Genomic DNA, 27958 nt, shown 5'->3' on the forward strand with positions numbered 1-27958 from the left:
AACCCTAACCCTAACCCTAACCCTATCCCGTCCCCGTCCCCGTCCCTGTCCCTGTCCCTGTCCTTGCCCCTGTCAAATTATCATGCTAGGAGGTGAACTTTGAAAAATCCTTCCTATAAGGAACTTCCGTGTCAATTTGAAATCTTGAACCAGAAGTATAGATAAAAACTAAACCTACACTTATGGCTATTTTGGATATTTTAACCCCATTGCACAATAACAGGGGAGAAAATATCTTTTCCACCTCATTAGATTTTAAAATCGTTGTATTTATCGTGATCAGCGACCCGATAAACCATAAAAACGATACCCATATTATATTGTGTTTTTGACTTTACCTCCTTTAGGGGTCAAATATTTTCAAAAAACCTGAAACACGTATTCAGTCATATGTCTAAAGGAATCTTCCCGTGAAGTTTCGAATAAAATAGTCAAACTAATCTTGTTTCCCCATACAAATTTTGACCCCTATTTGACCCCCTTAGAAGGTGAATTTTGGAAAATCCTTTCTTAGTGCTCCTCTACACTACATAAGGAACCTATGTGCCAAATTTGAAATCTCTAGGACCAGCGGTTTCGGCTGTGCGTTGATATGTCAGTCAGTCAGTCAATATCTTCTTTTATATATATTTTTGATATTTAAACCCCATTGCACCACAACAGGGGAGAAGGTATTTCACTTCCGCCTCGTTAGATTTTAAAAATGTTGTATTTATCGTGATCAGCGACCCGATAAACCATAAAAACGATACCCATATTGATTTTTTGACTTTATCACCCCCTTTTCACCCTTTTAGGGGTTAAATTTTCAAAAAACCTGAAACACGTATTCAGTCATATGTCTTAAGGAATCTTCCTGTGAAGTTTCGAATAAAATAGAAACAATCTTGTTTCCCCAACAAACTTTGAACCCCCATTTGACAACCCATAATCATGGAACCTACGTGGAAATGTTTCGGCTGTATATGTTGTCATCAGGTGTGAATAAAAATAAATATGGGTGGTGTTATGTAAGTTGCATTGATAAGACCTGTTTCAGTTATCATAGGATGATAGGAGCGAGATAAACTGTCGATACTTCTGATTTGTCTAAATTTATAATATTATCTATCTGACGACAATATTGCTCAATCTTATGCAAACAGCGCTTTTTCTTGACTGATAATTGATTGATTTCCTTTTTCATTTGCTCAATCTCGTAGTATAATTAATCAAGTGTAGTAAATCAGTTATCACATTGTGACATAATTAAAGCTTATCGGTTATCATTATCGAATTGTATCGGTGACATAACGTCATACGTGACGTATCTTTCGTCAACAATTGCATGTTTGTTTAAAATGGGTGTGTATTTTTTAAATCCGAAATCTAGTTTGTAATCGTATAATCTTCACGTTCGGCGTTTTTCAAGTCATCTTGGTTCTAAAATAAAAGAGGCTTTAGTCCTTTTTCACCACACTCGCACAGTAAAATGTGCAGTGGCACGCAGGCGAAACGGGAGTTATAAACAAACCGATTAACCGTGAGAGTTGTGAAATTTAAATACCATAATTAATTTGTTTTATCGTTTTTCAACTTTTTGTTGCAAGTGTCATGAAAACATTATGTGTATGGCGGGGTATAAAAATATTGTAAGTAAACTCAAGTCTTTAAATCGCTCCGGCAAGCTGTCGCGATTTAAGGGACCGGCCACATCAGAGCGTCGCGTTTGTAATTCAAAAAACGGTTTTCACATTTTGTATAGGAAGGACGTAAGACGCGCCGCCACCACGCCACCTGGAGCGCGTCTTACGTCCTTCCTAACAAAATGTACTGAGGAGACGTTTTTTGAATTACACTCAATTTCCGTGCGCGCCCCGAGACACGCGACGCTGTGAACGCTGGCTAACTTACTCTCGTTTGCAATATTTTACTTCCGCCCCACGCTGCACAATGTACTAATTTTGCCTGTGACCTTACAACCAAAAATGCAACATAATCAGCATTACCTACTCTCGAACTTGAATATCGATAGAGAGGGAGGGAAGCGTGTTGCATAATTGCCTGGAGAAAATCCTGCGTTTTCTAGTTTCACGATAGCTCCAGCGAATGTTTGCTTGTTTGAGTAGGAATTTAGCGAGCGGCTGTAACCGCGGCCCGTTGGAAAGCTCGCCGCGGGTGAAATGTGCCACGCACTGAACGGGTCCACTTTCACCGTTAGTGCATCCGAAGCCTGCCAGTATTGTGCCTTATATCCTAACTACATACATTTGTCCAGTAATAACTACGTATTAAGAGCTCGTGAACTTTTCGTAATAGTTATTAGGTACCTTTGTCGGTAGAGAGTTGCTTGGGTTGGGAAAGAGAACCTAGTCACGGAGTTTATCCTATAATTATGTAATATGGATTTCTCAGCGCTAGTATAGGATTTCCGTAACGTATAAGTTCCATACCTCAAATTAATATATTTTGCTTAAAGAATCCACGCGGAAGTTAAATATCGAAACGCGCAAAAATAAATAGGTATCACTATAAAATCTATTCATTGTACCTCCTACGTATTTTCTTAAGATGATTTGATTATACCATAAAAGCAATTATCACTTATTTCCTACATAATTAAACAAATCTATTACAAGCGCGGATCTTAAATACGCAATCAATAATAATATCATTCAGCAACCTCGGTGTTTGACTTTGAGCAGAGTTCAATAGCATTTAAAGACAACGACCTCCGAATTCAACTATTTTGTGGGTGTCGCCAAAGAATCTGTAACTTATTAGTTCCTTGACACCTAGTCACAGGTTTTGATCCGAATTATAGCCATTTTATGGTAATCGGGTAACTGTTTGGACGTCACTTTATTTGCAGTCCGCCTGCTAGATTTATTCATCTTAGTCATTTCGATCTAGTTTCGTATAAATTACCTACTATTTATATTACACTAGTCTGTGTCCATGACTTTGAATTTGATGAGTTCATCTTCGTAGAAACAGATTTACCCCCTTACATAATTTTGTGCACTCATGTATCTCAATTCTTGTTGCAATGTGGAAACAAAATTATTTCCTTCCTTCATTTTCATTATATAATTTATATTTCATATTTATTTAACTAATTAGGTTGGTAAATCAGTACTCGTAGTTGTCTACTTGAGTAGTTTTACGGGTTTAAAAGTCGATCATATGGCTTGATGAGGCAAGTCGTTGCCCTAAAAAAAGACAATTAACCTTTATTTATAAAGCCAACCAATACTTGAAATTTCTTACAACTATTACATCATTTAATCCATATTGTTTTGTTTACCTTGTTTCTCATTTAGGCAGTTTCCACATCGTCAGACTACTGTATTATCATTTGATGTTTACGTCCAACTACGCTGCGCGTTAGGTTACGTTATTTATTACGTTTTATTCGTACGTAGTTACGTTAAGAAAAACACGTTTTAAATCAGTTTCGTACGGTACATTAAAAAGGCAGTTGGGCATGATCCTTACATATGTATATGTAAGGACATCAAAAATAATAAAAATACGAGCGTGTCTTCAGTTTCATTTCAGTTCCACACGATTGGTAACATCTAATTTAATCATGTCTTGTCATGAAAAAGAAAATTAAAAATGATTTATTTAGGTATCAAAATGTCAGCTTATTAACATGAGATGTATGCTATTGCTAAAAGTACATATGAATTATGGATAGAATGAACCCAAGACGTTTTCTGTCATTTTTTAATTCTAAAATGTTTGAATTATTTGTTAATTTTCAAAACTCTAGTGAGGTCAGTAAGTTGCTCTATACTTGCAATTTTTGGAATGTGGAACCCCATACATTAATTAGTAGGCGCCAGAGAGTAGGCATAGATATTATTGAGGCTGTTCAGACAGTTTAAATATCGTCTCCATTTTCAAATAGCTGCTAACCATTTTAAGAACACATTGACGTTTCGTATAAGCAGTGATCGGACTCTTGGCATCATTTCTTACACCTTAAAGTGCATTATTCCGTAAACGTCAAAAATTTATGTATGACCGATATATCTGGTTATAATTGAACTACTGTCGCTAAGGCGTTCACAATAGCCTACTTGGTGCTCTATTTTGATTGCCACCTGTTAATACTTCCGATTAGCTATGCAAACTCACTCGTAATCGTAGTAATGTTGTATTTCCATACTTATGTAGGTGTAATTTCCGATGAAAGCAAGTCTGCTACGCAATGACGAAATAATACTGACGTATTCTGCACACTCCATTTCATACAATTTGTGTTATTGCTATTCTATTTTAAATCTGTATGTATCAGTAATAAACGGCATTTACTGCGATAATTTATAGCACCGACTAGCATCGCTGTTGAGAACACCAGCTTAGTTTTGATCTCTTGCGACTAAAGTTCCCATAGATATCGACCGTTACTAGATACGCTGGTCCGTGAGCGAGACATATGTATTGTGTAATTCATTAATAATTGCGCATTCTTTAGCTCCACGTGGTGTCCATACATTTGTTTATTTACGCGTCTAGTCTGGTTCAAGCGTACTTAAGCGCCAAATGAACCACGTGGTTTTAAACTCTTACGCTGTAGGTTTTTTTAATCATATGAAATTAACCTGTTTTTTTTAAATAATCATTATGAATATGTAGCACAAAGCACAAACCACCATTCGTATTCTTAAATAAAAATATAGGAATTGAATCACGCCAAAAAGTTCCTACTCTTACTTGAAATATTTTTTTTTCGAATGAGAAATTAAATCTGTACTTCTAAAACGGACTATTGTATTGTATGCACTATGTTACTGGTGTTTTACTAGATTTTCGTCATTTGAAAAATTAAATAAGTATGTACAAAGAGGAATGAGTATTATAGAGAATGACTGTCAAAGTAAAATGTGTAATCACAGTGCATAGACTGCCATCTCTCGACACCGGCTTAAAACTTTTGAACCTCAGTTTTGACAATTTGGCCCATATTCTTAGCTTGATATGTTTTAAAATGTCAAATATTAATATTAGCGCCATCTAGCCGAGCGTACCCCAAAGGTGTATCGCCATCTAGCTTACCGTACCTTTTTCTGTATGGTTTTGGAGTACGTTTTTTTCTTAGACTTTATCGGTCTTTACGAAGTTATATAGGTCTTTGGTATGTACAAAAATTAACCAGAGCGATTGAACGTACTCCGCGCGCCATCTATGATTCCTCTCGGTTATCTAAACTCTGCGCTCGTCGACATAACAGACCGAAGTGCATTCTGTTTGTAACGTTTTCTCAGAGATGGCGTTAGTGTCTCTGTTACATTACATTGTAAAACCATAGAGGAATAAGTAAGGGAAGAGTTGTAACTCCATACATCAGTAAATGCGCGTTATTTGTAGTGACATCTATCGTCATTCACTCGTCAATCACGCGCCAACTAGCAAAAATTATCAGTACTGCTACTCGACACTAGGTGCCGACAGTGCTGCGTCTGCCAAAAATGTAATATTAAAACAGTTTACACCTTATATTATAAGCTGAAGTAATTGAAAGCAAAGTACTGATTAATACTATTGTAATATTAGCTAAAAATTGTTGAGCAATAGAGTTTTTGTTCGTCGTGACGTCTATTGACAAGTAGCAGTACTGATAATTTACGCTAGTTGGCGCGTGATTGACGAGTGAATGACGATAGATGTCACTACAAATAACTCGCATTTACTGATGTATGGAGTTACAACTCTTCCCTTACTTATTCCTCTATGGTAAAACTATTTATTTATTTTATATTTATTATACTTATATGACATGCAAAAATATATGCAATTTTTTTTATTGAGAAGTTCGTATTTGGACTTTATTTTTTGCACACAATTTTTTTACAGTTATACTAAAGTTTGGCGTTTGTAGCACAAAATTAAATATATAGCATGAAATTATTATGATTTATTCGTTTATTTTGAATACAAATCCCAAGTTAGTTTATACAAGAGCTTTCAAATCTTCCTGAAACATAAATCTTAGAACCAAATAAAAATATTTACTCAAAGGAAATAAAGTTTCGACCGCTGTACTTTCAGAGCTGTGCTAAGTTATCCAAGGGCATTAGAATCGGCACCAGGAAGAGATAAACGTCATGGTCTCTGTCTCCCTCGTCACCTCGAAGGTTGGCGCGGAAGGCTCGGCGACCTTCGACTCTGTTTTACATAAAACACGGCATTATACAGCTATTGTACTTTTAGAGTTCCTTGTACTGCCTCTTGTTCGCATCTTTTTGTAGAAATAAGTTTGGTTTCCGAATCTTAACATTGTTTTTTTTTTTTTTTTCTATTTATATTGGGATATTGATAAGTGTAGGTAATGCGAATTGTGTATTAAAGTTAGATAAATAGAAACCACATTTAAGTCCAATTCTTTTTCTCAAAAATACTGATTAAATATAGCCACGATAAAAATTTACGATAAAAGGCTTAACAACCCAGCCGGCGTATTATGATTCCAATTTTATCACTTATCCACGTGGATAAAGCATCCGTCACGCTTTGGCAAGTATGTCAGTGTGAGAGTGACAGTTGTCTTATCCACGTGGATAAGTGATAAAATTGGAAGCATGATACGCTGGCTGGTTTGACTTTGACCTGATCAATTCGTATTGTTTTTTTTTTTGTTTACATAAAATAAGATTATTAATTTATGCAAAATGTAAGTATTTATGAATTATGATTATGTTTTGCATTTATTTTAGGAAATAACACTGTAGTAGTATGTTTTATACGTAGGTATATCATTTGAAATTGTACATTTGCTGAAAAGTCGTGAAATTTTTTTATAAACATAATTATTTTTGTTTATCATCTATCATTTTCGGAAACTGTTTATTAAATGAATGCAAATATTTTATTAAAAACTCGGAAGTGGATAGGATACTACTACTGCCTACGTTTATTGTTTTCTTGAATTGCAAATTTTATTGATTTCATAATATTCATATTAGCATGCGTAATAAATATATTATACATATTAATAGTTTTTAAACTATGTCGGGGTGTTTTCATATTTTAACATTTCAGTTATTTTTCTATCTATGGACCATCGAAAGTGCACATGACAGATAATATAATTGATTATTGTCATATTCGTTCAATGTATTATTAACCCATGCCATGTCTCGCTTAATAACATTGGTGGCGGTATTATTAAGGTTTAATTAAGTTATTTTTTATTTATACCTGTGATTGTCCCAAAACAAAACTTGTATATGCGTAGAGTCGAGAGCTATATGGAGTTAGTATTTAATCGTTTATTTATTTATTCATGAATCTGTTGTAGCAAGGGCGCTGTAGTTCTTCGTTATTTCAAATATACTTTCCGTTAGTTTGCTATCTTAATTTAGGATAGTTTGACCTTGATTTCTCTCTGTTTATTTACAATTCGCATTTACTTTCAATCCTCTAAAATAACAAATTTCGGGGATTAACTGACAGTGACACTAACCAAAATACATTAACTATTTAGAATGCAGACGTGAGGGCAAAAAGTAATTAAGTAGAATTATTCATATCTGGTTAAAGTTGTCTGTAATTTCTTCTGTCGTTAAAAATACTGTGGTTTAAAAAGTAAATAATTAGTTAGCAACACGGTAGTTAAGTACAATCGAAGGTTCAAATCCGACACGGTTGCGAAATCCTTGAGCGTTCAAGTTCACGTTACAGCTCACAGCTTTCTAACGCGGAAACGTTCAAATTACTTCTTTACCCAAATTGAGCGTTCACTTGTGAACAATAGGACGTGTAAGCATTATTGTTGCTTAGCGAGCGCAGGCGAATAGTATCAAAACCTAGTCGCTGAAACCATTCGCCTCGACGAGCGACCACGCTAGAGCCATGCTGTTCCATTGATCCTACACGTCCTCCCCTTGTTAGTCTATCAGGTAATTAACATGGTAGACACTACAAATAGAGATTTAAAGAACGCTTATCGAACACTTGTCCACTTTGATCGCAGTTTTAATAACATGACAATCAAAATTTTTAATAAACTTAGTAATGACATCAAAGATTGCACAAATTTCAGAATATTTAATAGAAAATTAAAGGATTATTTTACCAATAGGCCATACTACTCAATTAATGAATATTTTGCTGATGCTCTCAATTAAATCATCTTTATTGACTTTTTTGTAATTATTTAGTTGTAACTTGTAACATGACATTATATGTAATAATTTCAATATTTTAATGGACAACTGCATGATCTTGTACATCAGCATAGAATAAGTAATCCTAGCATTTAAGTACTTAGAGTATGATTTGTAACTATATTTGCATGTACTTATACTTGTAATGGCAAATAAATCATCTGAATCTGAATCTGAACACTCAGGAAAGACAGTCTTGGCGAAGAATGACTAGAAGAGCCGACCCCAAATTATGGGGGCTAAGGCCAATAAAAGAAGAAAAGAGTCGATAGGATAGGACGTCACTTTGTTCATAATTCGTAATACGAAAAGGTTTCATGGTATACCTACAGTTGCGTTTGATCATACTCCTAAGTGTCCTAACTTGCGCTCTGTAAGCGTCCAGAACATCGTAGGACAGAGTCGCTGCAGTATTTCGAAACACTAAGCCTCCTAAGAACAATGGAGTAGTAGAGGGCTGTTGCAGGCCTATCGTCCCGTGATTTACAGAGGTCTCGTCAAGCCATACAATATAACTGCGACCTAGAAAAGCTTTATGACTATGTGTTATCAGAGATCACATATACTGGTTAAACTAAGATGTGTCCTATCTAAGCTAAAGAAATATAGGCTCAGGATGGCGACAGTTTGCGTTGTTCTGTGAGAAACGAGACACGTACCTATTGCAAATAAGCAAACATAAGTAGTGCAATGCGCAATCTCAGGATGAACGTACTTGTGTAGAAGAACAAAACCAAACTTGTTAATGTATGATTTTACCTTGGGAATAATTTCAAGGGTCAATTAAAACTACATAACATGTAGGGTTAGTATCTTATTTGATTAATATATTTGGAAACGTACTGAATGGTTTACTATAGTCACAGTTATTTTAAAACTGAACTCATTGTAACGTGTTCATGAATTTTTGAAAACAAAAGCCGCGTTATGCCGTTATTTCCGCCTAACTGCCGCTAAATGTTTTTAAATTCGATTGTCACTTCCGAATCTGCGGCCTACTTTTAAATTAATTCAGTCGGAAATTGCAGTCAATTAACAAATTCACTAGTCACTGGCTAAATATTTAATTGGTGTTATAAATAACGATCCTAAGGAAGTCAAAAAGAAAAATTGTCAACGCAAGTTCCTCATTAGGGACGGAAATACCATCAAGTAAAACGATCATTATAATCAAATTAGTCTATTATAGACGTTCACTGTTGGAAAAGGCCTTTCCCAGGGATGTTCATGGTGACGCCTTGCTTGACAAGTTGACAGATTTCTGCTAAACCTATTTTTATAAACCAGATATCTATTAAAGCTAACGCAGTGGAAAAAATCTCGGCTTATCCTTGTATCTCCATGTGTACCTTTTTAAAAATCGTGTAAAATTACCAATTTAACAATGTCAAATCCAAATCATGCGTGAATCATTCGTGTTGAATAGCGGCGCCGAGCAAAGTTGAAGGATTCCACACAATTGAATAAAATGTTCGTGGCAATTTGAAACGCACATCAGTGTGAAGGAGCTTATAATTGTAATAATTGGCTGATAATTTTGACACCACTTGGTCGTTGCGAAACGTTCCTTTGTGTGTACCGTCAAATCAACGTTAGACCTTGCTTTTGTCGTTTGTACATTACACTAAATAAAGAAGCATATATAGGGTTTACGTTAGTTTGATTTGTTTTTAAAGTAATCGGGTCCTTGTAGTCAGTTCAGTTATATGTTCGTAACTTGTAACACATCACCAGATCGCTGTAAAGCCTTAGCTTAATCCAGGGGTTAAAGGTTTTATTTATGAGTTTTAACATACACTCTCTTACTTAGAACCCGATCGCGCTCATTTCTTAGTGGTCATTTCTTAAACTGTCAATCCTATTACCCGTGATAAATCTGATAAATGTATCAAACAATTTGCTATCAACATAGAAAAACCTCACGTCCTATTTTACGTTAATTTCGCGCTCTTAAATGTGATTATTGCTTCCATGCATGTAGTCCATTCCAATACCGATATGATATTTAAATACATTAGGTACCTAAAGTGAATATACTTCATTAAAGTTCGAATCATGAACTGTCAAATCCGCGATATTACAAGCATCGTTTAGAACCTCTCGATGTGACACACGTTTACCGATCTTGCGGATTTTTTCAAGGTTTTAATCGTAAGACCTTCAGCCTTTTACATGAATGGCGGATTGGCCAACATTCGTATACAAAACACACTACATTCAAGTGTTTCCGTTTAGAAACTAGCGGTTTAAACTGTGAGGCAATAGCAACGCCAGTCTGGGCACAAAATAATAATGTTCATGATCAACATTACTCATGTTGCACTTACACGATTTGTTGTGGATCTTTGGTCATCCAAGTCATATAACGTAACTGGACAGCGCAACATAAAATATCATTGTATCAATTTAGTGCATGATTTCAAATTCATGTTATGATGTGTATGTAATTTATCACTTTTATCAGTTTGAAACATGCAACTAGAATAGAACACATCCAGTCCAAAAGTATCTCGATTTAGATGACTAAACCACTATTCAAAAAGTAAATATTATCAAAGTATAAATAGATTTCTTTGGTAACGTTCGTAAACAAAGGAAAGTCAAACAAGATGACCCCTACGTAGACTTTTCTTTTATAGCAAATATTTTGTAAGAACTGGGTATAAAAGGGAAGTGAATGATAAAGGAATATATTTAGAACAGCGAGTGTTAAGGTGGAGGACGGACGATCGCGCCATTTGAGTGGGCACCCCGTACGTGGAATCCCCGGTCGGCGGTACGCCAACCTACGTCACTTTTATTCCTATTATTATATCATCATCTTCCAATTTGGATTTTTTTAATTTCTTAGCATTGGTTCACTCTAATTTGAGTTTTTATATGATTACAGTTAGCGGCCGATTGAATTGCTGCTCTGCTTTGAATTGCAGGCAAACCAATTTGACCTTTAAACTGATTTGTCGGGGTTAAAGTATATTAGCACCCCTCAGTCCAGTGCGTTGTGTAATTCCTAGCAGTGCTTTCCTGTCCAAAGTTTGGTTGGAATTCTAAAGGCTTCACTCGGCGTCGTTCTTGTGAGGTAACTACTCCGCAATGATACGTTCCGATTCCTATTTTCTGCTACAGCGACTACCGAGTTACTGTTTGTCGTGTCGGTCATCGTCCTTGTATATCAACGAATAAATAGGTATTCTATGTTAATCATTGGCGCAGACGCGCCATTTATGCAAACACGAGTAATCACTTGTTAATGAATCTCAAAGGCAAATTAATTGAGGAGCAGCACACATGCGTAAATGCTACTATTATAGAGATGAACAGAATTATCAATAGAGTTTATTGACCTCCGAAGATCGCTTGCTACGCATTTCCTGCTATAAGTCTAAGTGCAATCTTGTATGTCAGAGGTCAACTACGTAAATGAACTAGTTTCTCCAGTTTCAGTCATGATAACACTAACACTATATTTAATAACATAGGTTATCATTTTACCTACATATTATTCAAAGGAATTAAAATTTCGTTTACATTGATTTGGGTTGTAGTGTTTATATGCCTCATTGTAGCTTCATTAAAACAATTGATTCAAGCAGAGCACTACTGCTGCGCAGTATCGTCATGATAAGCGGTCAATATAGGAAACAATATATTTAATAGTGTATAATCAGTGAATTACAAATAGGTTGACGTCTGTTGCAACTTACTCGTATGATTAGAACTGATTGTTTGTTATTCATTTATATTGTTTTTAAAATTCGACCTAACCATGCTAAGTGAGTGAGAAAATCTTTAAAAAAATTCAAAAATTGGTTGTAAGTCGATTGAAAAACGATAGAGAGACTATTTTCAACCTTGTAATATTGTGTAGTTCTACGTAGATATTCTGCGCAGTTGGCCTATTCTGCCAAATATGTTAACGAAAAATGTTTTCCCTTGAACATCTTCCAGATAAAAATATAACCGTCACAGATATTTTTATACATGTTATCCATTATAATAGGTTAAATATGTATGTGTACATTGTACAAAACAACGGTATACCTCGATTTCAATCAACTAGGACGAGATGTCAAACGAGATCGTATTAAATACCACGCTCTATTCGTATCCAGAACAAAGAGCGCATAACACAGCCGACGGTGGCCTTATTTCCAAAAATATTGTTTTGTTTTACTAACGTAATTGGAACATGTTGTGAAGAAACGATACCGTTTTGGTAATGTTATGAAACAAAGGAAAGCTGCTCTCAAAAATATCGAAACTGATTTCTTTGCTGGATTATTTTTATTCCAAAATTACTCAAGCAAATTAATGTTCTTCTTGTTTTGGCGCGCGCGACAGACTCAATCGACGCATCAATTTATTGCGTTTCCTACGTATGTATTGTATAATTGACAAATATTATTGCTAAAATGGATTATAAAGCATTCTATTCGTGTCTCGTATCAGGTAGTACTCGTGCGTGTAGATCACGAAGTTGTATCACTTGTATCGCAGGCTGAGGACGTGCACCGAAAACGTTATTTTTCCGGTTTAAGTGTGGACTCGTTCTGTTTGGTTTAGTCGACCGTTACTTCAGCAGTTGTCGAGCTGATAGTGACTATTTTCGGACAGTTTTATGAGATAGTTTCGTAATGCGTGTCAGTTGCGGACCACATTTTAGTATCATTCGTTGCATTTAGCGCTCAAACGGATTAACGTTTCGGATTATGATAACTTTAACAACTTAAATCATGTCTGATCTTATTTCGAATATTGGGTTATGATCTCACGGCTACGGCTGACGCAAGAATGCAAGAGCTGTATTTTCCAAAGTTGACGTTCACGGAATTTACTCAATTTACTTGCCGGTTACCCTTAATCTATTAGTGATTCATGCAAAAAGGTTTAGCTTGGCAACGCGAGCTCCTTGACCCACATAGAGCTTCGCGTCGTGACGGTGGTCACCGGTGCCGTGAGCCGATGATGAACAACTTTCACCAAAACACTACGTCACGAGATATTACGACTCCGCGCGGTTTCCCTTTTGTTTTCACAAATCCTTCGATACAATAATTTATAACTGTTGTATCCTGTGTACTTACTTTTCGCGGTTGGATTGCATTAAATGCGCGAAATTCGATATTAGGAAAGCCTTGTCAAACACGATTAGTTGTGATTGTTTTTTACAACAAAACTAGTCTTCAATCGATACTGTACCGATCTGCAGTTAGCAATGATTGGATTCCAAGGCCTTTCTGAACTTGAAATTGGTACCTGGTTGAAATTGAAGTTCCGGTGTTCTCCGCTCGCCCTGGCCCAGTGACCGCGATTCTTAGTGGGACACCAGAAGTGGGCGGTTATTTTTATAGACATAATTCTTCTTTTGATGAGTAAATAAAGCATAACGTTGCACTCACTAAAGTTGACTAAAGTTCTTTAAAGACTCCTTCGATACAACATTTGACTCATAAGCATTACAGTTAGAACAACAGCCAAATCGCAAAGTATGAGAGTAGTTTGACATAGTCACAAGTTTTAATCATGCAAGCTTTAGCCATGGTAATTGCCTTATAGCTGATTCATACCTATATGAGTAAACATGACCAATGAACCAATTTTAATGCATAATCAGAATTATTGTTTACTACGAAATATTTATTGAATCGTAGGAACTGACCTACAATATTAGCGCGTATTCATTGAAATCTTAATACCTATTACCTGATAGTACGTTCATGATCATTTCAGACTGATTTTATCGCTCGATTTCTCGCTCATATTATTGACAGCGAAACCGGTTACCTGAGTCTTCTTTTCAACGGCCGGTTACTGTTTGGTCGCAGCAAAAATGTCGAATTTCGAGTTTATAGTAAACGTTTTGCATTAACCGGCCGTACGGGCTGAGTTGACCGACTTTAGTTATCCTTTTTAGGCCGCCGTAAGTGATTAATGCTCCCAGACGTCGGATATTGGGTTAAACGATAAGTGTGCGACTGTACGAATACGGGCTGAGCGTGGCTTTGTAAATAAACTATGTAGATACCTACACTAATGTGGTCACGCTCGCTTGGATAATATGTACTACTCGATTTCTATATAATAAAATTACCGGTACCAAGTTTAAAGTATTTCTTTTTGAACTAGTTTACACGCGACATGGTGCGTTATGCTGGGCCCGGACCGTTAGTCATTAGCAAGTTCTTCACAGAATCTACGGTGCTAACTCGTCCAGCCAGCATCGCTTGGTTCCCAGTAGCGCGTTATACCGTGTTTTCCTTGCTTACTGAGCTTACCGAAGCAAACCAGCCTAAGCATACTCTTCGATTGGTTAGACACAGTTGTTCAATCTCAGGCTCAAGTTAAAATAGGGAAGAGTTCACAGAGAAATGCTTCGCGAATTAGAGAAGCGATTCCGTTCGTCGACTCTATCCCGTTTGTCTGACATAGATTCGAAGGTTATCGCCGGTGTCAGCGACCAAGCGCCGCGCCCACACGCTGTGTATACAAACAATCGGCTCACACATGCCCGCCGCACATGACTGCTCGTTCGACAACGCTTGGCCAACTTTCTTAGAGGCTCGTTTTATCATGTCTAAACATGTCTACGCCAATTGAGGTTCACATGGGTGTTAGATGAAAAACGTAAAACGTCTCGGTTTGGCGCGCTCATTAAGCTAGTTAGTGCGTAACTAAAGTGTGGGAGCCGCACTGTTGTTAGGTTAGGTCGCGGTCGGATGTAATTTAGTTTTGAATGCGGCGTTAAATTCAATCGGTATTTTGTATTGAATTCATTTACACCAAGGTGGCAGTGGACTTAGAAACTGTTGTTTTAGGTATTGTAGAAACTAACCATAATCAATGTCATTTATTTAAGTACCTAAACGGTGGCGTTTTGCTAAGTGGTTCTGATTAGATTAATTTCGCGTCGCTCTATAGAAAATGAAATTGAACGTTTCCCAAATTGACCTCGACTCGACCTGTGTCATATTAACCTTTAGGCTCTACGTAGAGATCAGGCCAACTGAAATCAATACGAATAGCATGCATCTAAAAAATATCGGTTCTATTGATATGACGATGGCAAAATTGAAGACATGCTTAATTGAATATCGTTGTATCGCTAATTGTTTTTTCATAGAGGTGTTTGTATCGGCTGAAAGTGAATGACATGATATGAAGACAATGGTGTAGCTGTAGGTATCACAGTTTACCTTGGCGGTATTAATACGAGATACGCCGGGAGGGCAACGGCCCGTCGTCCTTCCTTCCGCCCGCCCTTCCACCAGACGGTTTAATGTCTTCTCTTTTTATTCCGATTCGTATTTCTCGGTAACACGTTTAGCCTCATAAATAAATAGCTACGCATGTTGTTAACTAATAATTCCGCGTATAATACAATTTAATGCTAATTCGAAATTCGTAATGTGCTCATTATCATTAGTAAAATATGTGTGTAGTAAAATTAGTTTATCAGCCCTTGCTGTGTTTTTTTATTAAGTAACGAAATAAATAATGTTAATATAATAATACATACCAACCAACATATTATCGAATATTATATACATACCTAACCTACTAGTAATAGTTACATATTTATTTAAATGAATTTTAAGAAAACCAAATTTATGAAATTGTTTCGTATCATAATCGATGTAGGGAACAAATCAAATTATTTTATTAAATATTTTACCAGAGGGCTTGATCGCTTTTTCTTTAGTGTATGGTATCTATTTCAGTTTATAGCTTAAAAAACGTTTTTTTATTAACTTGAAATGATTAAATACTGATTTTATTGGTATTAAACCCCTCTGTCATAAGTCCAGTTGACGTCGATATTGTAAGTAGTTTGATGTATATAGTATAAAATAAAAATAGTACGCGGAGCAGTATTTTTTTTATTCTGCTTAAAATAGTAGAGTTCTAAAGTACTGGGGTATAATATACCACGTGCAAATTTCATCTGAATGCGCGCTATTAGAAAGCATAACCAACGGCGTCTAACAACACTAACAGCTGATAAGCGCGGTACAGATCAACGTAAACAAACAACAGCTGCGACTGACGCGTTCCTAGAAATGTCTATACAATTACAATTTTCTTTTTCTATAGTGCAGTAACACAAATCACCCCATTTACACTTTTATTTACACAAAGAAATGATACTTTATTATTGTTTAGAAAATGAGAATAGGCCGGTCGATTGGCATGTCCCGTTAACAAATGAGCTACCTGCGTGTCGTATATAGCGCGGTCTGCCCCTCCATCGCGTCATTAGTACAGCGCCCGCGCGCGCACTCGCACGTATCGCGTCGACTCCGCGCTCGCTCTCAATAAATAAACACTCGACTCTATGTGTATACAAGCCTACGAAGAAACATGCACTTTTGTATTAACTTGCAAAATTGGTTTTACCAAGAGACCATCTCGACGGTGGATGCTGCCAGCGCTGCAGCACGGCGGCGCAGGCCCCGCGATCGACGGCGCCCCCCGACCGCGCCGCCGTCGCCGTCGACGCCCCAGAGAATCTCTACCGAAGAACTAGTGGAGGCGCTCCGCCCGCACCTCCTTTCGCCGGAGCGCATGTGGGCGCTGGGCTACCCGCTGGAGATCGAGCCCAACTCCTCGAAGGCCATTATGTACATCAATCCTCCGCCGCGGTCAAGAACGACCACTTTGCGCTATACGGCGTGGGATGTGAACGCGCCGGAGTTCGTTCCTGGCGGCTCTCAAGGTGACAGTGGACGGGGATCGCTGGGCTCCAGCCCGCGGTCCGACAGTGACGAGGAAGCTGATGCAGTGGAACATTTGTGTGTGCGTTGTGACAAAATGTTTCGAATGACTCGTGAGGGTGAATATTTGTCTGAGGAATCTTGTTTGTATCATTGGGGCCGCGTCAGTGGTGACTATCGACACACTTGCTGCAACGCCCCGCTGGGCGCTCGAGGATGCAGCTCCGCCCGCTTCCACGTATGGAGCGGCACCCGGCCCGGCATGAATGGCCCTCTCGAAGGATATGTGCGTGCACGCTCGCCTCGCGGCGGTGTTTACGCCATCGACGCGGAGATGTGCTACACGACGGCGGGACTCGAGCTGGCCAGCATCGCGGTCATCGCTGCCGATGGCCGCCTGGTGTACAGATCATTGGTGAAACCGAGTTCGCCAGTTGTCGATCATAACACACGTTTCTCGGGCATCAGGCCGCGCGACTTGGCGCGCGCGACTAAGACGCTACGGGATGTGCAGAACGATATTCTTGGATTTGTCGGAACTGATACTATTTTGATTGGACACGCGCTGGACAACGACCTGCGAGCCTTGAAGTTGCTTCACGGGGCCGTGGTGGATACTTGCGCTCTGTATCCGCATGCGAGAGGCTTCCCGTTGCGGCGGTCGCTGCGTGTTCTGTGCGAGGAGCTGCTCGGGCGCAGCGTGCAGCGAGGCAGCGCCGGACATTCTCCTCTAGAGGATGCGCGTGCTGCTATGGATCTGGTCCTGCTCAAAGTACACGAGGAACGAGCAAAACGAACACGCATTACAACACAGTTGTCTATGTTGCAACCGTATGATCCCTTAATCAGTGCCGCCTAAATTCCGAGTGATAAGTGAAGTGATAGACAACTACGCTATGAACATGAACTCTGGTTAGGCTCCATATGAATGAACGGTTTCGTAAAGTGACATAGATACGTTACGTTGACGGAGCGCGCGTACGTTTTTCAGCGTATGTGCCTTCGAATTGCATTATCGCAATAAACGTAATTTTTTTTTTACTTTTGCTTGTTTGCTTTCCCAATACCCAAATTTTAGTGTAAGGAAAATATTAGTCATGGGAGTTATTGTTTTCCCTGAAGATTCATAGTAATTGGATGAGCCATTGGCTATGCCGATGACGCAAGGCCGCTAAATTATCTGCAACGTCTGGCATTCATACATGCATGTCGCCAGCACATAGTTTGAACTGACTCGAGGAATTCCCGCGCTATGAAACGATGTCAATTCCGGTTTTATGTCTGACTCATTCATCTTCAGACTTGCGAACAGGAAATTGATATGATACTGCATCGGAACATAAACAGTAAACAATGATGCCTAATATTGCTATCTCCTGATGTCATATCATGTTTTTATAATTAATCATTTCTCGACACGGCTTCATCGGTAAACTATATATAATAATGATGACTAAAGTAATTCAGTTTCTAATTTTTTTAGTCATTGACTCATCCAATCTTCTAAGAATCCCGCACGGAAATGTTATCATCAATTTCTGAAGTATTTTTTATGCTATATGATAACAGAAACAATGCGTGGGAGTTCTTTGAACTGAAGTAGGCCTTGCCATGATTTACCTGTCAGGAATGAAAGAATGCGCCCAGTCAAAAGGGTATGTAGGGCTTCGCTACCTGCTCTGCTGGGATACAATACCAGTTTGGAATAGTTTTATTTCTCTTTGTACAAGACAAAGCTATATAAAGCTGGACTAAACGCTTGTAGTATCTGCGGTGCGGCCGTGCACATTGAGCTGATTTACGTAAGCTGCTTACATAAAGTGATGACGAAACGCCTAGTAGATGAGCAAACTTAATGACTTCCACCTTGGCTAGGCGATTTTGTATCTCCGAGAAATAGATCAAACTTCAAACTAGGCACGTAGTTGTTTCCTAATGTTTTAGTTACTATAGAAGGTATGAATTAGAAATCTATATTACTCATACTCTGGAGTGCCTAGTGTTCCGTATTCAGTTAGTGTTATTGTAGAACAATAGGAAATTTTGCATAGCATGATACATTATGATTGTAAATAGACCACGACACGCCGCCTCGAGTATCAGCAAGGAGCAATGCCCTCGCGCCCGGTCATCTCTACACGCGTTTTGTTTACCATTCGTGTCTCCAAAATAAGGTTTACATTCAATTTACATATGTACTTGAAATTCCGGTAAGACGTCAACAAAGTTATCGAAAGAAACGTATCAATAACAATATATACTGTCCCAAAAAAAAACATGGCCATAAAGGCCAATTAAATATTTTAAGGCACTTGTACTAAAAATAGAATTATCCTTAATACACATCCGAGTATTGAGCCTGTCTAAAAATAGATTGGGCCGTACGGGGTTATGAAAGTTCAAGACAAACCTACGTAATTTCACGCAAAGTTCGTGGCCGTTACGCTCTTTGTAAAGTACTGAGCAAATACTGGCTGACATACTTAAAATATTACTAATTAAATAATAGTATTTCCTTCTTAGATATCGTTGATAACGTAGGAAGTACTAGTGGTAGGTACAGTCAACCAATTTGAATCCTAGGCCACTGTAGAACCTTTGCACAGTAAACGTCAATGTGACTTCTTATGGCAAATAGAACATGGTTTAAATGAGACAGGGTTCTAGAGTGGCCTAGGATTCAAATTGGTTGACCGTACATATACTCGTATTACGAGAGCTGTATCTAATACTACAATTCGCTGTTATCTTCATTGGCCGTTATAAAATGGGTTAGGCTAATCATTTCGGATTGCTTTACTTATCTACAGTATGTATCTTGAGTCATTGGAAAAACTCACTGTCTATAAATGTTTCTGAAATGAGGAATTGATAATGTTACTTTACATTTTTTGCAAAACTTTCTTAGAAATCGGGCTCGAAGTGTAGAACGTGCTATACCCAAACAGCAAAATTATAAATAGTCTAGACTTGAAATAAACTCCATTGTTATTTAGTCGAACTTCTACTGAAGCTATACTATGTAGAATTGTAGATGAATGCGAATTTACATGAGTAGGAAGTTGTGGTTTAGTTTATTGAATCGGAGAGCTCACCGCACCGGCTGCCCAGTACGTCGAATGAAAGCCGAAAATAGAACTTATGAAACGTAAGTATATTAGTCCTACAATCAATATGCACCGGGCGGCTGGAAAGCGAGATAGCTGCTATAAATCAGTGTTATCCAGTCAATCGACGTTATTGATCAAGTTATTCACGTCGGCACACCCATCCTACTGCCCCCGATGCAGTCTGGATCTATTATCAATGCTTACCTAAGCAGCCCTAGGAATTAAACGTCCAGCTGCGTAACACCTGTATATTATCGAAAATACACACTTCAAATCACTACACTGCTCAACTCGCGTGCGCTCGGCAGGCGATTCTAATAACTTCCGCACGGGATGAAAAGGGCAATGAACAGTTGACATAGGTCAAGAAGAAGGCCTCTGAATTTCATACATATATCGACTTAAACAGTGCTTTAAATTTCAAAACGAGGACAGCGCGTGTATAAATAACCAGGTTTACATATGAAACGGCAGTGGAAGTCCTTTGTTTCATGTGGACAGGACAGTTAGCATTGGCAGGTTTGGTTAAAGCAAACACATTAAAGTGAATCGGCCTCCATGGCGCCGAGCTCGCCTCCGCCTCAATAAGTCTTTCACAATCCGACTTGCACAAATTTTAGGCGTCATTTCGTCATCGAAGTAGGGAACTTCGACACGCCTATAGTACGCCAGGCCCCCACTTGTTTGGTATCTCGTACACGTACAGAAGAGAAACGTACTAAGATCGTGCGAGTTCCTAATACACATCTTGCTTTATGCAGACCTGCGTATATATGCGTATTGCCTACGTCAACATCTGCGAACCATCACGTACAATCTTAGGCTAATAAATAATTGAGATAGCGGTGCTAGAATTTGATGAAATCATTACGCAAGGAAGGAAGCAATCACCGTATCTTAACACCCTTTGGCTTTGGTCATTTTGTAAACGATGACTAACCGAATCTAATTTAATGAGGTCCGCTTTACTGTTCAGAGAGCGATCACTGGAACGGAAGATAGTTATAATATTAACTAGTGTCTTGTCATGTTACCTAACTACTTGTAGATTAGACAAGTGGCCCGTTTCTCGAAAGGTACAAGCCTTGTATTACAAGTGTGTTTCCATGACAACCCATACGAGGGCCCGGAGCCCATTTCTCAAAGCTACAAGTTACAATTTACAAGTGGTTGTCAATGTCTAATATGACAAGTAGGAAAGAGACCTCCGCTTGTAACTTGTAACTTTCATTTCAGTTTTGAGAAATGGGCCCCTAATACTTACTTAGCAAATTATTTCATTTGTGGGCACCAAATAATGATAATAACTATTTTGAATTGCTGCACAGCTGAATCCATTCGACATGCCCTTAGAAACTGTCGCACTAGGTCACGATATCACAATAAAAAGATCACGACAGTCAGGCCTATTGCTGTTACTAGGCAGTTTTCTTCCGCACCGCGTGACAAAGATTGCGTTCTACGTTTTTATTGTAACGGCTCCACCCAGTGATTGTACTGATTGTGCTATGCAATTGCCTGAAACCGGAGACCTTGATACAGTGACTTAGTTTCGATATCTAAGTGGTCCGTTGACCTTTACCCGGCGCGAGTTGCACGTTAATATGTATTTAAAAAAGGAACTTCATAGAAAAGCAAAACAGACAAAGCGGGAATGTTGATATATTGGTAGATCGGGAATGTTGATGTGTTGTTTCGTGTATTGAGGTGTGCAATAAAGAGTATTTGTATTGTATTGTAGATCCTTGAAGAGTCATTAAGTGTATTACTCGTACAATTCGTACATACATATATCAAAATAGACCTAATACGTGTAAATATATCAAATATATGTAAAACTAGTTTTTGCCTGCGGCTTCGCTCGCGTTAAATTAGAAAATTGCGGAATGCTCCATGCAAACTTCCACCCCTCTTTTTAGGGAAGTGGAGGGTTAGAAAGAGACTAAAAATAGCCTATGTCACTCTCAATCCCTTCAGCTATCTCCACTTGAAAAATCACGTCAATTCGTCTCTCCCTTTTGCCGGGAAAGACGGACAAACAAACATACACACACACTTTCCCATTTATAACAGTATGGATATGGATGTACAATGCACGAAGTTAGGAAATCAAATTAAACTCTCATTTTTTGCCACTAACCTTTAGCTACCCGTATTGGTATGTTAAACATTAATTGAGTTTTTTTGTAACGTTAAAGATACTGAATAACTTATTGGCCTATTCGGCCACATAACGAGTTTAGTTTAGGACAGTAGTCGAGTCGAAGTATCCACATCTGCAAAAGTAGGACATTTGCTTATTTTTAGAAGAATGCGTGGCCGTTATAACAATTCGCTTCGTAGCGTTATGACTACTTACGCATTACTCCATACACATACTCCTATGCCCCATGCTGGGGCCCGCAGCTTGAACCACGGGAACCACCCTGTTTACTAACCTAACCACAAAATTAAAATTTTGTAAAAAAAACCCCCGACATAGTGGACCGATTTACATGAAACATGGCTAAGATCACTCCCGACTAATTCAGCTTTCAAACAAAAAATTAAAATTTTTTTGCAAAAAAAAATTTTTTTGCACAAGATTTTATCGCCGACTGTACCTTTCTAGTCATTTACTGTTCTCCGCGACGTTTCTGAAAACCCCTTACTCGATGGGGATACGACGTTTCATAATAGAGTTCCTATGACCACCTTTTGTGCTCCATCATAAGATCAGCTCCATGATACCATAATATTGCATTGTCACGTGATTTACATATGTGTGCAAAATTTCAGCTCAATTGGAAACCGGGAAGTTGGTCAAATTTAGCTCTACGTTTTGTTTTGACCCAAACTAACATAACTAATTAACTATATAAACAAGGCAAGTTGAAAAATAATAAACGCTTTTTAAAAAGCTTGTAAAAACTAAATCTAAATCGGTGCATCCGTTCGGGAGCTATGATGCCAAAGACAGACACGCACACAGACAAACAAACAGACAGACAGGACACGTCAAACTTATAACACCCTGTCGTTTTTGCGTCGCGGGAATTAGAAAAAAACTTGTTTGTTTTAAGGTTTTGAAAGCTCAAATGTCGGTAGTGTCGGTACCCAATTGAAGTTTAAAGATTTCATGCTCTACAGTAAACCTCATTTCATTATAAGACTTGTTTGTTCATAAAAGATTTCCTAGCATTGAAAGTAGGATTGGGAGCATAATGGTTGCTTTATTGTTTTGGATGGAATTTTAAATGCTGGATATAAGTTGCGGATTTTAAGGAAGACAAAGATACATTTTTTACGGTCTCTGCAGTCTTATTTTACAACACCGCTTAAATCTTTATGTTCTCATGGAATAAGAATGCACATTTCTTGTTATAAACCTTTAGGCTTATAAATATTACTATCCTAAATTGGGTTTATAAAATCGAGCTCTCAAAGAGTAGTTATAAGCAAGTACAACCAGGATTAGCTCAGGTAAAAAGGGTAAGCAGTTTATGAGTAGGTATGCCAGTTAGTCAGGTGTTCAGCAGAATTACTTGGAAAACAAAAAGAATTCCTCGAGGGAGTAAATTACTTTACAATCCCACGGTACCTCGCCGCATCACATGCAGCTTACACGTGGTGTTTATTTTTCCAAGAAATGGGCTCTACCTATTAGGCGGGTGTTGTCCTAAACGAAAGGTTAGGATGGGTAGAAAAACCGCGTTTAGTTACGCCGTTGTGGCTGTCCTTAGAGATGCCATTGTACGTGACGTGACGTCGATCACGGGCCGGTAAATATTGCGCCAGACAGATATGTTATGACAATGTGACGAACGTAATTAGTATACAACGGGTCGTAGACGCAAAACAACACAATATTTGTATGATATGAACATCTGATTGGCTGGCGACAGTAGGTATTATGTTCATTCCTGACCTGCCTGTTCGGCGCGGACATGGCTCTAGCCGAACAAAATTCGCTCGATAATATGAAGCCACCGAAGACGCTTACGCGTCGTTGTTGCTGAACGCATCCGCACGCATGTTCATACTAACGAACGATTTTGGTCGGCGAAGGTTGATTCCGCGTCAACATTTGGGGAGACCCTTAGTGAGCTCCTTGTATACTCACGTTGAGAATTTGACGCAGATGGGTCAGTGATCCTCTGGGATATCCGGGATCTGAGCCACAACCAGCACAAGACGCTGCGGGTCAACCTCGAGTTCGACCACGCGCAGTTTGTGGCCTGGAGCCCTGACTCCAAGGCCTTCATCGTCCACACCGTCAGGGAGAACAACATCGTCGTCTACAAGATTGAGAAGAAGAAAGATGGCGCTATTGGGGCTGCTACTCAAGTTCTCGCGTTTGATAAGGTGAGAAAGGTTTATAGTTTATACTCAAATTCATTTGGCTACAATTAAGACTTTGTATGTAGTTGACGCCATTGAATACCGTGTTGACTTTAGCATGGCACTTCGTTTTGCTTTCTGTCTCTCTTGTATTTTCTATTTTCAATTCAGTAGGCAAAGTAGAACTCTGGGCCATAACCGTGTTAATTAACGTCACTGAACAAACTAGAGCTGTAGAAAATTTAATGTCTGGAGCATATACTCTATCTATTACTACATTTATAGAAATGATGGATATCGTCTAGCCTAGTTTGACTAAAAAACGTTGTCTGTTATAGACTTAAAGGCCGATGATGATGATGAGGTTGACTAAGTAAAGTCAAACCAAGCTGACAATTGATTTTGATAGTACAGTGCACAACAGTCATTTTACAAGTCAAATTTCTATCAAATTATGACGTTTTCTTCGTTCACTTCCAAAGTTCGGCTCATCAAAACAGCTGTCAACTAAACTTGGAGACAACTTTACTTGAGGGCTCTGCGACATGAAGTAGTGGAAGATATTAATCTTATCCAACTAGCAATCTTTGCATCTACTGCTTCTGTTTAAAGTTAACGCTAGTGTGGGTTTGAAAGTGAATCTTCCTAAATATTTTCACACTACCCGACGCCGATGCACGCGCTGTGCACGCAAGCACGAGGTATGTATACTAAAACAAACAAATAGTTATCTAATTTCTTATCTGTTGTTTGGTTATCGTTAGGTTTATCATGCGAGCAGCTGTAAATAAACGTTTGAACGTATTTGCCCTCAGTACTATATATATAATCAATTCATAGCTCTCTTCATCCTTCTCTGTATGATCTTAAAAGTAGGTCGCATAAAGACATCTTCTCATTAAAATATTTATGCAAAATAGACGTGCACTGCATGCCATTTATATACTGACTTACATACATATAAATAACCGAGTTAAAGCTTCAGCTCAGCTCGGTAACTTCTGCGAATTTGCAGACGGCTTCACCTTTCTCCGAAAGTGACTGTTTAAGTACCTACCTTAGTTGTAAAACTTTTATTTCTTGTTTTATGGCATGCAATACCCTTTAATAATACCACCAGTCCAACAACCTTTAGAAAATCTGTTAAATAGTTATCTTTAGCTTAAAAGTTTAGCCTGGTTATGTTTTTGTAAGGGCACGTTGTAAGAAATCGACGTGGGGTCCATTCGAGATAATCAGCCAGGTAAATAAATACTTATTATCTTAGTTCATTGGAACTTGGGTGTAGATAAGCTATCCTCATTACTATGAGATCTCTAAAACATTACATGCATTTAGCAAAAAAAAAATTGTTTTGTAAGAGTTAGTTTCGTGTTAGTATGTACATACATAGAACAGGGATAAGTACTTCGTCCAACCAAGCCCTCTAGTCTATGATGGGCTCAAGCTTCATTGTGCCCCAGTGATATGTTTATAACCTTGTGTCGGGGTCTGCTTAAAATTCACTCTTTACTAATTACTTAATTCGCTTTTACATGATGACTAAATACCTCATAATAACTAAGAAACCTGACGAAAGTCATGCTTCAGTTCAGCCACGTTTAGCTTAGTCATATTAACGAGGCAGATGACCCTACGTAATACTACGTATAGATAATCGAGATAAATTAGTCGCAGCTAAACACCAAGTCACGTCATGTTATTTACGCTAAACTTCGTTTACGAGAGATTGACCTCTAAGACCGATGAGCTTGTTTTTGTATCTCGCTATCAACATTCATATCGTCACTATTTTGAAAGTAAAAACTCGTATCTTCTTCTGTCAATGACAAATGTAGTATCTATGTATGGGATGCATATAAAGTTACTGCGTTTTAACTTTGAGTAGCAGTGTGAGATACGAGATTTTTACAAAGAAGTAGCGACGATATTTTGATCGCGCATGACGCATGACGTTTATCCGAGCGGCGCGTGTTTGGCGGAGTATTGGCCGACCCGACCTTCCCGTCCGTTGGGATTGGTTTGACCAGAAATATTTAGAAAGATAAGGAAAGGAGAGTCTCCTCACTTTCCTGACTTCTTGCCAATTGTGCCCAGTTCGCTTTTATGAATGCACATTTTTATGGGTCGGGTCGGGGACATCGTATCTCGGAACAGAGGACGCTCTTTTGCACTGCATGTGTCGAGCCCTCTTTGTAAATAAAAATACAGTTATATATCGCGTTTGTTTTTTGACTGCAGTCTTGCTATTAGTCTTAGGAGCTAGGAAAGCCATATTACCTATAATGTTTCAGGAAGTATCCAACTGTATTTTTTATTCGTTCCGATGTTTACGTATTTGGATGGTTGTTATTAAATCGGACAGTCACTCAAAAATGACTGATATTTATATAAAAAACACACAGGTAATTTATTTAACTAGTATGAGTCATAAAAATAAAAATATGCATCCAGCAATTCAAGCTTCCAGTTTGAAGCCAGCTTCACGACACAATTGTTTCATCAATCACTCATTAAAAAAACATTGGTTTCCATCTCCGCTCGATTTGACGCAATATAGTGAAATGCGCATTAAATATAGCGAAGCCGAAAATAGGTGGGCGTCATATCGTAAACGCATGTTCACATGTTCAGTCAGATCATTGGCCTCCGCTGAAAAGTTGGATTTCATTCGTTAATAGAACAATTAGCACCAGTTAAACGCGTGCGGGACGGTGTTAACAGACTTGTGCCTGTTTGGTCCCGTTTAACCTTGTAACATTTCCATAATTAATTATTAGAACATTTGTAAACACTAAAAACTCTAGTCGATCTGTGTATGAAATGTTCCTATAAATATATAATTTAATATTACGAGTATTGTGCACTTATTCACCAAAATTACACGATTCGTGCTGGCTGAATTACGTTAATTAAATATAATATCAGCAAACAAGGCATAATAATTACTTATATGATGTGTACAGATATATCTGCATTGAAGAGGTGGTCCAGCACTTCAATAATATAATAATTTACAAATGAAGGAAAATTACTTAAAAACGTAGCCTATTTTACTAGTCATTTAATATTTACTCAATTGTCTAATGAGAGCAATGAGTAATGGTACCGGTCAAAACTACGCATTACATTTTAAAATTCCTCAGTAAATGTTCTATTTACTAATTGTTATTTAATAATGGCCAATTAAGATAAACGATTAGTACTGTTCACACTAGATTTGTGATTAAATAGAATGCTTCATTTAAATAAGAATTACGATGCTAATTTGGAATCGTTTACTTATTAGTATGTACTGATAAAACGACGATACTCGAGAATCAGAAATGTGTCCTTATTTTTCCTTGTTTTCTTTAAAGAAACAAATGGTGCATAATATCTGATACAGTAGGTATTACGTCTTAACTTTTTACAGATCAGCTATTTTGCATATCGTCACTACTTTTAAAAAATCTCGTATCTCGCGCTGCTTCCTCAAAGTTAAAACGCAGTAAGTCTATATGCATTCCATACATACTTACTACAATTTTCTTTTCATTGACAGACGAAGATACAAGTTTTTTTTAAAGTAGTGACGATATGTTTAGGCACTGGTCCCTCCACGAGCTAGTAAGCTATGCTATGAGCTATCGGCTCATAGTTTACTAGCTCGCGGTGGGAC

The 27958-nt window shown here is 38.0% G+C and overlaps 1 protein-coding gene across 2 annotated transcripts in view; it reads left to right on the forward strand.

The window, feature by feature from the left end:
- Positions 1-27958, forward strand: part of LOC125230592 (transducin beta-like protein 2) — a 108741-nt gene that overhangs the window by 33284 nt on the left and 47499 nt on the right. Inside the window, exon 3 of one of the 2 annotated variants that reach the window (XM_048135795.1) lies at positions 24098-24321. In XM_048135795.1, the coding sequence (XP_047991752.1) occupies positions 24098-24321 (224 nt within the window). Of the gene's footprint in view, positions 1-16554; positions 17909-24097; positions 24322-27958 lie in introns of those variants that run through there. The other variant, XM_048135794.1, reaches the window with a different exon arrangement.

The sequence above is a fragment of the Leguminivora glycinivorella genome, chromosome 10, assembly GCF_023078275.1.
Source record: "Leguminivora glycinivorella isolate SPB_JAAS2020 chromosome 10, LegGlyc_1.1, whole genome shotgun sequence".
Lineage (NCBI taxonomy): Eukaryota > Metazoa > Arthropoda > Insecta > Lepidoptera > Tortricidae > Leguminivora > Leguminivora glycinivorella.